This window comes from Bemisia tabaci, chromosome 2 (assembly GCF_918797505.1).
Source record: "Bemisia tabaci chromosome 2, PGI_BMITA_v3".
Taxonomy (NCBI): domain Eukaryota; kingdom Metazoa; phylum Arthropoda; class Insecta; order Hemiptera; family Aleyrodidae; genus Bemisia; species Bemisia tabaci.
This window is the reverse complement of record NC_092794.1, coordinates 62,187,757-62,202,559: the sequence shown is the minus strand read 5'-3', so window position 1 is coordinate 62,202,559 and position 14,803 is coordinate 62,187,757. Positions and strand designations below refer to the sequence as shown.

The 14,803-nt window shown below is 41.4% G+C and overlaps 1 protein-coding gene across 1 annotated transcript in view; it reads right to left on the bottom strand.

The window, feature by feature from the left end:
- Positions 1 to 14,803, bottom strand: part of LOC109039607 (uncharacterized) — a 49,513-nt gene that overhangs the window by 21,998 nt on the left and 12,712 nt on the right. Inside the window, exon 2 of the mRNA XM_019055169.2 lies at positions 440 to 596. Within this exon, the coding sequence (XP_018910714.2) occupies positions 440 to 596 (157 nt within the window). The remainder of the gene's footprint in view (positions 1 to 439; positions 597 to 14,803) is intronic.

The window sequence follows — 14,803 nt, the reverse complement described above, 5'->3', positions numbered from 1 at the left end:
AGCAAATTCGAACGGTCAAGTGACCTTGATATATGCCTTAAAAAATAAACGTTCAAACCGTCAAAAATTTTAAAGTGTCCGAACTTGGACTTAATATTTACTTTTGAATGAGAGCCTAACTCATGTCTCCTTCCCAAAGTTTCCACCTAAAAATGTTCAATCTTTCCATGAAAAGAGTTAGTTTTCTCTTACTCCATAGAAATTCTGATTGATTCAAGCTTAACAGCAGAGAACGAAATGTTTAAAAAAAGATATTATCATGCGAGTCGCTGAACGCTTAAAATAAAAGTTTATATAATAAAAAATTCCTTGAGATTGATAACCCTTGACATTTCCTCTCCTCTTCAACGATCGGAAATTAGTTTGAACAGAATAGGAGCTTATATATGTGCAAAATATAGGCTATTGACAAGTAAACAAACATACGCAATCTACTTACGGACAAATTAAATCCAGATCCTCTTTATTCGTGGCGAAGCCTAGTTCTTTATTTTCGGCCAAAACTTTGAGAGGATACCGACATTTGGTTAGCATTTCTTCGCCACATTCTCCCACCGACGGAGCCCAAGTTACTGCACTTTTGACGCTCACGAAAGCTGAAACAGAAAAAAGACAAGAAAAGTCAGTAACCATCAAAGTTTTCTAGAGTAGACCGCAAAACAGCCGTGGGGCAAAAAGACCCTAATTACTTCTCAGAAACAATACATTTTTAAAATTCCACGCCGCTGTCTTCCCTATGATATAAAAGTTACTTCCGAAAGTCAACGGTCAGATTCGTTTAATGGTGCCAGATGATCAAAGAGTTGATCAGATGATTCAACAATCCAAACCTTATTTCCAAAACATACCCTGAGCAATGTGCTCCCAGGCATTCATCGGGCATCATGAGGCGAATTGTATCTGATTTTTTTTCTCAACAAGTGCTACTATGCTAATCAACCATTATTGGGCGAAAAATAGCGTTGGCCTCCGAATTCAAATTTTGCCTCCCTCTGCTGTCATGATAGCGAAGAGAGCAGTAATGGCAAGCTGGTATGAACCCCGAGACCCATTAAGCATGCGCTAACCAGCAGTGGCGTGGCGTGCTTTGCGATATATCGATTGTTATGCCATCTAAACCTATGGAAAAGGATCGATAAACAGGATGTTCGCAGCGAACACCTTAATAATCGATTCTTTACCATTGGTTTAAATGGCATAAAAATCGATAAATCGAAATTCACGCCACGCTACTGCTATCCATGGCTCATACAGAAATGCACTAACTGCTTTCTTCGCTATCACGGCATTATGCTTGGATTATTAGGGCGGGTCTCTAAAATACATCGTCTTTGGTAACTCCACACCACTTATTGAGTACCATGATAGCTCGCAATGGTTTTTCAAGTGATGAGGAGATCGAAACTTGACTGGTTGATCGTTGCAAAATGTACATTATTAGAATCGATTCTTGCCAAGATCTACCTAATGTCCAAAAAATAAAAACCGAAGCTTTTGGAGTCAATTTTTTAAATCAAATAAGGGCTTTTCCGTTGGTTTGTGACTTAGTAAAGTATCGAAATTCATTTTCGGAACATCCTGTATAAACACACACGAATAATAGAATCGTCTCGGCAACCACGGCTGTAATCGCGGGTTGGGATAATCCGAGGATTATTGCGATAGAGATTTGAGTAGCTGAAAAGTTGCGTGGCATCATTCGCGCGGCTGTAGCGGAACTTTATGGAGTAGTTTCGAGCTTTTGACATTGAAAACTCGCACGATAGGCGCGTCGGCCCAGTCGCTAGACTACTCTAGACGACGCCTCACCTCATGATAGCCTCAGTTTCCGGTATTTCGAATAATATTTGAAGTATATGCATGCGAGCGCCTCTATGAACTTTCCAAAACAAGTTTTTCAGCATATTTGTCTCCGCGGAGTCAAAGCTCTCCCAGCCGAGTTGAAATGGAAAGGATACAGCGAGAAGCAACATTTTTGGCACTGAACTGTTCTGCCGTGCTAAGGAAAAACGCCGTATGAGCCTTCAGGCGTTGCCAAATTTCCCCTGGCAAATCACTAATTTTCGGGTTAATTGTTTCATATTTGTCTACCGGCTTTCAGATAATTTTGTTTGTAATTTGATCTAAAACTTCTGAAAATTTCAAGGAAAAATATTCATAAATTTGCCTCGAAAATAAACATTTTATCTAAGGAAATTTGGCAAATCTCGAATGTTCATACGGCGTTCTTCCTTAGCACGGCAGTGTTCTACTATAGCGATTCTCCCTAATTTTCCTTGTATTTCCAGCTAGATACACTGAGAAAAAAATCTTACCAAAATCGCTTTGAGGTCAGAGTAAGGAGTCTAAAGCCCAATACACACTATCAAACTTTCCATTAAACTCTTGTGTGCAACTTGTCAAATGAAAAGTTGCATAGTGTGATGCTGACATTAGGAGACAACAATTTGATGAAAAATTGAACGGGAACTTGAATGTGACGTCACATTCAACTTTCTATCCAATCGGCGCCGCCACTTGGATGGAAAGTTGAACTGAGAGTAATAAGTCGAATTTTTTTGCGCTCAACTTTCCATCCAACTTTTCGTTCGATTATGTCGGATGAAAAATTTGATAGTGTGAACTGGGCTTTCAGGGCCGGATCTACCTCCACTGGTCATATTTCACCTATTAAGATTATAAAACTTTAAACGCCGTTTATAGGGATTTAGGATTTTTTTGATACTTTCCATTTCTCCGGATGTCATTGCATTCCCAACTGTGGTGAACATTTTGGATAAGCCTAAATAATAGTTGGAGAGAATTATTTTTGTTGGAAAATATCGTTATTTTCAAAACGAGGAACTTACATAAGACTGGCCTCAGCCCCCCTGCCCCTTTGTTGGACCCCGTAAAGCAAGCTCAGCCCCCCCTTAAGTAGCTTATGTAATACTTGAATGACCCCTGGTTTAGGGTTCCAATTCACGCTGGGAAAGTCAAACCCTTGAGAAAAATCCGGTTGTCTATGTCGTCTGTCACAGGAACAATTTATTTCCTAATGAAAAATGCATATTAAAACATCCTCGTGTTGCCCACTCTAGTTTCCCGGCTCCTCGGGCGGGGAAACCAGATTTTCCACATTTTTCAAGGATATTCGGGGAACGGGAAACCCTGGCTAGTCGTAGGTGCTTGAACTGCTCATATGCATTAGCAGTGGTGTGGTTTTCTTTCCTATACCTCGATTGATCTGCCATTGATACCTATGGAGAAGGATCGATAGACGAGGCGTTCGCAACAAACACCTTAATAATCGATTATTTACCATAGCTTCAAATGGGAAAATATCGACAATCGATTATTCACGCATCGCCACTGTGCATTAGCACTGACGTCAGCATCTAAATTGTTGGAACGTAATCGAATTAATCGATTCCATCGATTATTAATCGGTAGATAGCATTGCTAAGATAGGAATCTATCGAGCACGTTCACTCGATAGCGATTCAAAAATCGACCCGAAGGCCACTCGCGTCCTCATCTAGAGGCGGATGGGAAAAGTCCGCACGTCACCAGTCCTTACGTTATACGGGGTGAAGCTGATTGTGAATGAGATCAATAAACGGAAGAGCGAAATGGCTTATATTGCGAAAGAATCCGGGACAGAAGATGCGAGCTTTTGTAAATAAATTTGATCGTTTTATACACATAATATTAAGAATCCGGTTTCTTGATTCTAATCCTCTTTCATAATTTGCCCGTCACTTCTCTTTGATGCATTGAGCGGTTCTCTTCCAACTTCCACCTTCGTGACTAGCTGGCCCGACAAGAAAACCCGCGCTGTTCATTGGCGGATCCAGCAAATGGGCAACATTGGTTTTCCCCCATTTAAACCTATGGAAATGTATCGATTCTTGTAGGGGAGAGGTGCTCCGACAAGAATCGATTGTTTAACATAGGTTTATATGGAGGAAATCTAGTGTTGCCAAATTGCTGGAGCCGCCTCTGGCGCTGTTCCACTCAAACACTTGAAAGTATCCAACATTTTTCCGCAGTTTTACTCTTCTCGAATCACATGGAAATGAAATTAGGGAGGAAAGCTTGAAAATTAGTCGCTTTTGTAAGCAGTTAAAAAGAGAGACAAATGGACTACATTTTGCGATTTGGAACTTTAAATTCTAGCCCGGTTTAAAAACGTCGTATGTGCCATTAGTCTCCCTGTGCACATAAGTGTTTTTCCATAAGAGCCAGAATTTATACTTCCAAATTGCGAAATGCAGTTCGAATTTCCATGATATTGACGGATCCAGAAAGTTGGGAGCTTTATTTTCTCTGCATTTAAACTTATACATATGAAAAAGAATAGATTCTTTAAAGGGCCAAAAGTTCCGACAAGAATCGATTGTTCAAGACAGGTTTAAATGAAGAAAAGCCAAAAAAGCCACCCTACAGCATCCATCTCTACATGAACGGATGATGGTGACACATTGCTCATTCAAATAGTCTTCATACGTTAGATTTAACTCATTTTTTCTTGCCCTCATATATCGTTCGACGAGGGAATCAAACCGTTGATTTAAATTGCACGCCGAGACCAAAGAATCGCTTAAATTAATTTAGCAGACGAGTAGCGATTAAATCAACGCGTCCCTTCACAGTTCACGGTCAGACTGATTTTTTTCTTATAGACAACCCACCATCACTGTCTATATTTCTTCATTGCTGCCGGATTGCAGGGGTGATTGACACTTGGCTTATTCAGCTCTAACTGAATGCTCTTTTTTTATACCATTTTAACTGTATTTGAGTGTTTATACCTACGCGTCAATATGCTGTGACTTCCATCTCCTGGATTCTTCCGAGAAAAGAGCGAAAGCTCCTTAAAAAAGGTTGTGGTTGTGTTGGAAGGATGTGTATTTCGTGAAATTTAAAAGTTTGAGGGGTGCTTTTCAAAGTAAATTTAACGAGAAAACCAATGAGACCATTTTTAAGACCTCCACGTTTTATGATAATGGAGTTAGGAGCTTTCAAAGTTTCCAAATTTTGTCCGATTTCTCCGATTGATTTGTTCCATTGTGTGACGACGATCTTTCTTTTTGAAGTCCAAGGAAAGCTATGAACGGGACTATCCCTGAGACATCAACGACGTAATTTTACTCAGCGCAGTAGGAATTTAAGAACGGGAAAGTCAAAAGTTCCAACTTACATCCATATTTGCGACGATGGTCCTAAAGAACTTTACCCTCACGCTCGATACGTAATCTCTTTCAAAAAAATATATAATAAAACACAGAATGAATCTAAATCTTACAATATTCTCGCAGAATTTTGGCGACCATGAACTTGACCCGTCTCTTTATCGGCGGCGCGCGGCGCGGCGCGTCAATGGAGCGAGCTTTTTCGCGGGTGTAAAGTTCGTTACGCGCCGATCAAGAGCGTAAACAACTCCTGCTGCGCTCGACAACCTCATTCCTCGAGATTGAGAATCCCGCGCGATCCTAAGTCCACCCACCTTGGCTGTATCATTGAAAAATCCGCGTCAGTGCGTGAGCAAAGTTTCCCTGAGTAATCAACACACGATGGGCAGAGGAAAATTCCTCCTGTGGCGATGAGGAATGAATCATTTATAGAAGCTGTTCCTTGCTCAATCCATGGTGAATTTCCGTTTGGGTTGATACAAAAACAGTCTCCTGTTACGAATTCTTACCAAGGAGATCTGTTTGACTTGTTGCAACGAAAAAAAAACTCCGGCCGTAGAAGCCGTACTTACGGGCTGTATAGACATACCATCCGCACTTCGGCCGCCGCCGAAAGTTCCGGCTTCTGAACCCGAAACAGTCGAGATTCCGGCTTTTAGCATCCGGAATTATTGGCCGCAAAGCCCATAGAACGGACGGTATGTCTATATAGCCCGTAACTTCTTTTTCGATGTGCTTTTCCTTTCGATTTTTCCTACTCGCGGAGCGTGAATGATCGAGTAGGTATCGATATTTTTCCGATTTAAAGCTATCGTAAAGATTCGGTTATATGGGTGTTCGTTAGGGTGTAGCGCAAAAACTTTTTTTCGCGCATGAAATTCGCTACCCCTGGAAAGTATGTGGTTGGTGCACAAAAGAGCCCACAAAAAATTCCAGCCGCCTACGATGATCGTAACCACTGCTTCTTTTCGGTCAAAATTTTGGTTGGGTCACGCAACTTAACTAACCTCCGGAGAAGCGAGAAGTATCGCCAAATATGAAGGCGTTCTAAGCGTCCAGTTGGGTCACGCAACTAAACTAACCTCCCGGAGAAGCGGGAAGTATCGCCAGATTTGAAGGCGTTCAAAGCGTCCAGTTGGGTCACGCAACTAAACTAACCTCCCGGAGAAGCGGGAAGTATCGCCAGATATGAAGGCGTTCTAAGCGTCCAGTTGGGTCACGCAACTAAACTAACCTCCCGGCAAAGCGGGATGTATCACCAGTATTTGAAGGCTCTCTCGGCGATCACAAACTTACAGTTAACTAAGCGTTCACTAAAACTTGCCAGGTTCTAGAAGATTTTCAGGCAGAACTAACATTCATTTTAGTCATATAAGATTAAGCAGACGACTGCAATCTGAGCCTCATAAATGCAACATTTTTTTGTACGAAGGAACTAAAAGTTCTGGCTCAGCCAAAAAAAATCACCTATCTGCAAGAGAGGACTAATGCAGCATGATTGCAGACTCGGGAGAAAAAATTCCCCAGGTTTTCCGTGACCAAAGTGATGGTAATTCCCTGCATTTTTTCATCGACATTAGTGCACGCGGACCTAAAAATGAAGACATACTGGCATTGATTCCAGTGAAAATGACATGTGACCCTTTTTTCAGTCTGAATCATTCAAACGACTAGAGTTGAACTTTTCTCATTGAAACTCATCTCTGTATTCACTCTGTAGAATGCCTAAAACTTTAACCAGACTTCAGCCTCGAAGAAGACTAGGATTCAGTCCGATTGCATGGACAGAACTGACGCTTTTCAGATTTTGAATTATAGCTTTTTCCCTGTCATCCTCACAAAACTGTAACTTTTCCTTGATTTGCCTTGACCTGAAGATATTTCCTGACAATGAACTGTTTTCTTAAGTTGTGGGCAGTCCTGTTGACGGAATGGAAGTTGTTTCTTTTATACTCTGTTCGTTGCGATCACACTGTTTATCGATCCTTTTCCATAGGTTTAAATGGCAGATCAATCGTTATATCTCTAAATTTCACGCATAACTCATTAAAATATATTGAAAACTGGTTTGAACTTGAAATTCATTTTGGGCTTCGAGCACAGAGGTGCGTGCAAAGATGAAAGAAAAAATCTTATTATTTTGGGGCCGCTAATCATAAAAAATCGATGAACCTTCCGTGAGAGATCCGCCTGCCGGTTTTACTCCACAAGGGGATCTGGATTTGCGTCATGGATGTGCGCTATAGAGGGCCAGAAAATGTGTCCTTTCCTCTTTTTCCGAATCGGAACCGGTATGAAGGGAAAACATACCTACATATCACGATGAATTCCTCGATTCCTTTTCTCGGTGAAAAATCTCCGCAGTATGTTAACATTGTATCAATGTAAAGAGCGGTTTACCGTAATCTAAATTCACGGCTGTTACGCAATGAGCACGATCCCAACATATTTTACGGGGCGCGCAAAAAATGTGGCGCACATTTGATGACATAGTTAATGACGTTCACAGACAAGATGTTGGCAGTATGTCCGAGACGTCCCCGATGTGCACGTAATTTACAATACTGGTCTGACTGCGGCTTTTGCGGCATGCTGATTCGCTGAGTTATGGTTCTCCGTCCGTTGGGTTCATGAACTTTTTCGCAACTTATCCGGCGCGTTTTTTTCCTCATCCAGTCTGGTCGCGGCGAGAAATCTAAGAATAGACCGACTTAAATGGGACATCACTTCAGTCCTGCGTGGATATCGATTTATTCCCTATTGGTATAGAGGTTATAATTACTGTTGATTTCTATGCTCTCTCCAGATTTGAAATACATTTTTTTGACATCCATGATAGGTTGCTCTCATTGAACCATATAAAATAATGGAGCTCTTGCATGTAGAGGAATTTGCGAGTATAATACTTTTTCTTGCGTAAAATTTCGCGAGAAACACGATGGCGCCACTGGTTTTCTCTGAAGCGAAATCTAAAGATCAAAAAAAGCCCTCAAAGTTGAAGCCGAAATCCTGAAAGTCTACCTCTGCATCTGGTCAAACTTCCCATGCAGAGGGCAGAAGTAGGAAGCAAATACATTGGCAGGCTTACCGTGTTTCCAGTTCTGGAGTCCCCAAACAAAATAGCGACCCTGTTAAATGTATTTGCTCCCTATCTTTGCATGGAGAGTTTGACTTGACATGGAGGTGAACTTTTGGAAGAGCGTGGGTTAACGTGGGATAACGTGGAGTAACGTGGTATAACGTGGAGTAACGTGGGATAACGTGGTATAACGCGGGATAACGCGGGATAACGCGGGATAACGCGGGATAACGCGGGATAACGTGGAATAACGTGGGATAACGTGGGATATCCTCCCTTCGCAGCCTCAACTTGGAGGGCTTTTTTTGAGTTTTGGGTGTGTTTCAGAGAAAATTAGTGGCACCAGGTACCATCGTGTTCCTCGCAAAATGTTACACTGAAAGCAGTACTTGAATGGCAAATTCCTGACATACGCAAGAGCTCCATTATAACATCGTTGGATCCGATTAATTTCTTGACAGGATTGTTGCCAGATCGGCGTAAAATTTGATTAACTTTGTAGATAAGCGAGGTTTCTAAAATGTATTGTCTCTGATAGTTCCTGTTGGTTAAATTCATTTCCACATAGTTCCGTTTAGCATAATTACGTTCAATTGTTATCCACACGAGCCGCTCCACGAAAAACAGGTAGTGCCGGCTGGCGATAAACAAAATAATATTTTTTTCACGAGCGATTACACATGCATTTCCTGTGTACGTGGATCTGGGCCGCACGTCGACGTATACGACGTCGGGACGCACAGCTTCGCGGCTCACCCTTGAGCTGCGAGCGGCGCAAATAGAAACAGAAGCAGAGGCAGACGCCGGGCGGGGCGTCAAGATCGCACTTCGCAAATCGACATCAGATCAGACAAAATAAAACACTGTTGTTTTTTCGCACCGCCTCCGCCTCGAAGCGCAGCCGCCGCCGATGACGTCATCCAGAATCGCAACAACGCCGTCGTCAAATAACAATATTCGCAATTACACCGATGCAGCCAGATGTGCGCCTACGCACGACAATATTGGTAACTACATTGATCGATTTTCAAAAAATTCGATGGTTCGACCCGGAAAAAATGCGCTATTTTCACGGAGAAAATAATCTCGTGCGTGGGACCCGAAGTTTAAGTCACATGGATCTCTGAAGTTTTCAGATTGCGCATCTGAACACTTTAGGTCTAGCTGTCGAGGTTCGGATCACACATCTGAAACTTCAGTTCTTACATCTGAAGTACTTCAGATGTAAGAACCGAAGTTTTTCGAATGTGAAAACCGAAGTACTTCATCAAAGAACTGAAGTTTCAGATGTGTGATCCAAACCTCAGCAGCTGGACCTTAAGTGTTCGGATGCTCAATCCGAAAACTTCAGAGATCCATATGACCTAGACTTCGGGTCCCACGCACGAAGTTTTTTTATCCGTGTTGAGATCGATCCACGGCAATATATCGAATGACGTAGCCATGCACTGAATCGGTCTATTCTCGGGACGATTGGCAGCAATGCGTGGCGTGATCCTCGCGGAAAAAGCGGCCAATCGCGAGCGTTGTTTACTCTTCATTTGCGGCCCATTCATGAAACCAGCGAGACGACACATGTGCTGAGACCTGCATTTCGCATCCTCGCTTCGTGCTGGCAGTTTTTACTTATTTTCGGTCGTGTTTAGGCGAGAGGCCGACGCGCACTAGTCGCATTATTTGCAAAAAAATTGAGTTCTATAAACAAGTGAAGGCGACATTTCTGCCAAATCTGAGGGAGAGGGGAGTTCTTCTAGGAAGAATGAACCGCGTCAATTGCAAAAAAAAAAACTGGATTGCAATCAAAGCAGAGGAGTCATTTCAGTCTCTTGGGGGGAGGGGGGTAATTTTTTGGAATGAGCTGCGTCGTTTGCAAAAAAAAAAATGTACCATTAATCAAACAGGGGCGTCATTTCAGCCATACGTTGGAGGGGAGGAGGACACTTTTTCTGAGTAAAGCATTTGCGAGGAGAGAGGGAGCAAAGCTTCAAATATTTTGTAAAATTCTCCAAAATTGATTAAAATTGACGAGATTGATAGATCTTCTTTTCAGTTACGCAATTTCTCTCCCTACACGCCCCACCAAACAAGCGCCCCTGCAATCAAAGTAACTCCTTGCGAGTTTGATGCTACCTCTGTTTTTTTTTTTTTTAATTTCAGAATTTATGGTTAACAATCAGTACTATACGCTTCCTGACCCCTAAATTGTTATTTCTTGTCACTAGTTTGAATCTGTATATCATTAAACATGATAAAGATTTGCTAACTGCACTGGAAAAAAAACGCATTGGATCTAGAGTCAAGACTCTTAAAAACATCGACGAGAAAAAATACTCTCGATTCAATCAGATTTAAGCTTAAATCAAGAACCAAGCCTCTTAATTTGAGCGGATGTCCTTTTGAATTAACAAAGCTTAAATCTGATTGAATCAAGAGTCCCTCTTCTTGTCAATATTTTCAAGAGTCTGGACTCTAGATCCAATGTGTCTTTTTTCTAGCGTGCTTCAGAGAAGAGAACTTTTAACCGAACCTTCGTGTATTTGCAGAAACGCCTCTGTGCGTAATTTTGCAACTCAAGTTTCTATTTCCAATCGATGAATTTGCAAAACCAAATGAGAGCGATAGCGCTTTCGAATCAAAATCGCAAGTTTTTCCGGTATCCTTTTATAACCGAGCTGATCGTCAAAACGACCGGCGTGAAACGTGATGACGCAACCTCGTAGCCGAAAGCTCACGACAATGAAACTAGGTGTTATACGTTCATTCATCGGTATACGCTAGTTCCGATGCGCCTTTTCGATAGATGCTCGTTATCTCTCTATGAATGAGAGCCAGAGGTCAAGTGGTCAAGATGTTAATTATTTCTCATGCTTTGACGGCTAGATGCATATCGCTCAAAGGGAAAACACACTAATTTCCTCAGTATCAAAAGGCCCGCTCGGCATGCTTTGTTTTACGCCTTTGATTTGTTCATGTTTTTGTTGTTGTTCGACGCTTTCGCTATTGTTAGCGCGGCGCGTTCAATTGATCGTTTTATTTTGATTTCGTAGTTTCACGTTTTCCAGGAGTTATGTAGTGCAATCTCGCTTCCATCCTCAGCAAGCATGACTTGTGCGATTATGTGAGTTCTTATCACGTGAAAGAATCGAGGTTACTTCCGAAAAGTCGGGCGCAAAGCTGAAATTATTGCGATGCGCATGACGTCATCTAGTGCGTTTGAGAACTTGGAAGCTAAATAACTGACGTTATTGCACCTCTTAGGTTGCAGTTCGTGTGACGTTTGTTTTTTGAGCGTTGTGTTCAAAATGCTCAGCAAAATATTGTTCTTTTTATTAAAATCCCAAACCTCGAGGTTTAATTTACACCGCGGTAATTCAATTCCTATTCTTGGAATTCCATAAGCACACTTGAGGGGCTTTGAGGACAAGGTGCATAAGTGTAGTTTATGCTATTTTAAGTATATACGTGTTTAAAGTTTCAAAATTACATGGAGTATGGCAGAAAGGAAGTTTAAACTCACGTTTTGATGCTTTAAAGTTGGATTTTAGTTGTGAATTCTTCACAGCCAATACTTTCGAAGTTTTCGTTAAGTTAATGAAGATCTCAATTTTTCAAAACTGACTAGCGCTAACCTCCAAGCCCTCATTTCTGTAAATTTTATGCGAAAGACCCCGTAACATATATCTTCTGTGTAGCGTAGTTTATGAACGATCCAATGGCTATAAAGGCTGATATGGCTTAGATGAGCAATGACCTAGAGTACATCCCTGACCAGGGCTACACGCATAACAAGTTGTGAGTGAAATAAAAATGTTGGCAAAATTCCAAGCGTAATAGCAAACACTTCGATCTGGCTTCCGAATTGTGTTCGCCTCTCATTACGTCGCCTTTCTGACGTGAGAGGGAATGCGTTGTTTGAGTTGAGCCCTGTTGACATTACAACACCATATTTTCCAGGGCTCATGTGAGAATGGAGAGACGATCTTGTTTCAGTGGAGCGACGATTATTGATGGCAAATCATCCACTTGAAGCTCTTTTCATCACCTTGTTGTTGGTGTGGAGTGCGGTATGAATATTCATCAAGTTCAGTCTTTTCATGTCCTTAGATACGAGCTGTACGCACAGCTCCAAGCGGAATCAACAAGATGGCATTTCGAGTTTCAAAATTTCTTGTCGTATTTTATGTCTTCTCTTAAAGTTCTCTGTGAATTTCCAGTGGGATATGAAAAAACTATCTAAAAAAATGTGAGGGTTAATTTTGCCCACATTTTTGGTAGTTGATGAAAAATAACTTTTCCTTAACATTCGGTTTTTTCCCAATCGCGATTTTGAATTATAAGGGGTTTCGTCGTTTTTCTTCTTCTTTTTTTCCTGCTTATTTTTCTTATTAGCAACTCCGTACAGACAACGAGCGTTTATATCTGACAATTGGTAAAAAGTAAAATTCAAGCACTTTTCAGGCATTTCCCAAAAAATCATGGAATTTTATAGGCCGCACAAACCATGAAAATACAGTTTGGCAGATTTCGGTTAAAGATGTTGAAATATTCGCTGGAGCCCGCGCTTGTCGCATCCCTGATTGACATTCAAAAGCTAGTCAAAAGTCACCTTTTCCGCTAAAAAAGCCTACGTTCAAAAGGATTATATGAAAGAAACTAAGTGCATAGAACTTGAATCATATAGAAATAAAAGGAGGTGTTTGCATCTTGAGGTTTGTTTACCCTGAGACGTAGGTCGTCACAACCTGGCCAGCGAAATCCGGAATTCGAAATATGATAAACGGACCATAATGTCCGATTTTATTACTTAAATCAACTCATTACATAATTTCAAGCACTTTTTATAGAATGACTTTTTCCCTTAAATTACACCATTTCCAAGAAAATCGACAGGATATAAACGTCGCTGTACCGACCTACGTCATCAAATCATCAAAAAATTCCAAGATGCCCGAAATGCAAACACCTCCTTTTTTTTCTCTATGAACTTGAATAGCTTCTCCAGTTTACTTCTCTCTTGCATATGGCTCTTATTAGCATAAACAAGTCCGAATCAGATTGTGCAAAAACTGCAAGTGGCTCAATGAACTGATGCGGAATCAAAAATCCGATCAGAAAATCGGCAGGTTCTGCGCAAATTTCTGCGCGTAAACTTAGGAAATTAATGCACGAACCGGGGAAATCTGGTGACGATTAATGGAGCAATGAAGTGCTGCGCGCCGCTACGCATTGATTGAACTGTTGACAACCACAGACACGGTTTTAGTCGTTATGCGCCTGACATCCCATCTCCCATTTCTTGTTTTTCTCTTCTCAAATGGACGCATTTTAATCAAAAGGAACTACATCCATTTTGACATGAGCCCTGTCATGCACGTGTTCTTATGGAGCTCAAGGCTCACATCAGAATGGATATAGTTCCATTTAATATAAATGCGTCCAAATGTGCTCTGTGGTCCAATCCAGAGTCGTTTTTTGAGGGACTCCTCTCGCTCTATGACACTTACGTAAGCCGTGATGCGGCACGGCTTGCGTGGTGGCTGCGTTGGAACACCAGCACTGCATAGAGTCTCTACTTTGACGCAATATGACTCCTCAGTTGAACTACATCCTGCTATAAAGGGAACTGCTATTTCTGCCGTTTTAGAAACAACGTATCTGACATTATTTTTATACGCAAATACGAGATTTTATGGTTAAAAGCAGCATGTTTTCAATAGTAGTTCCTTACTGCAGATATGAAGTCCATTTTCTCGACGCAAGCTGCTGGTGTTTCCGTCGATTACAATCATGGGCGCAGATCTTAAGGGGTAGGCCTAACCCCCCCCCCCCCCCCATGATTTGAAATAATATCATCTGCAAACCTCTTACCCACCCACAGAATATTTTCAAAATAGAAATAATTTTGGAACCGGTATTTACAATTCTTCGCTTCATTGCAAGATGCGATGAAAAAAAAGAAAAAGTTTGAGATGTTCTCGAGGACCATTGATAGAAACGAACCTTAAGTTTGTATACGAACTAATTACCTTCCCTGGAAAAACGGGGTATTCCCAGAAAATTTCTCTACAACTATGATTGCTACGTACACGCGTACGAATGAAATCATCAATTGAACTGGTGCATATCGAACATGTTTATGCGATGTAAACACTCGACGGATCTGACGTCTTGGAATTCTCGTGAGTAGCTTCGTTTATGACGCTGTGACTCAGGCCGATAAAATTCATTCATTTGATTCTTAACGTCAATGCAATAATAATGGGATCAAAGAAACGATGCGACGACGTTACGATAGTAATGGCTGGCGTATACACTGACGACCGCTGACGTACATTGACGTACAATTCAAGTGGATTGATGATGATGAATTGCTACATTTCTTTTACGCGTGAAATTGCATGAATACAAGGTAAATATGAATTTTTCGACCGAATGAGATCCCTGGTGATGTAAGATGTAAGATGATCTCGGCTACAGGCGCCTTCATTTTGCCGCGATACTCTACGCTTTGTCGCGAAGTTAGTTTAGTTGCCTGTCCGCCTTACAATCA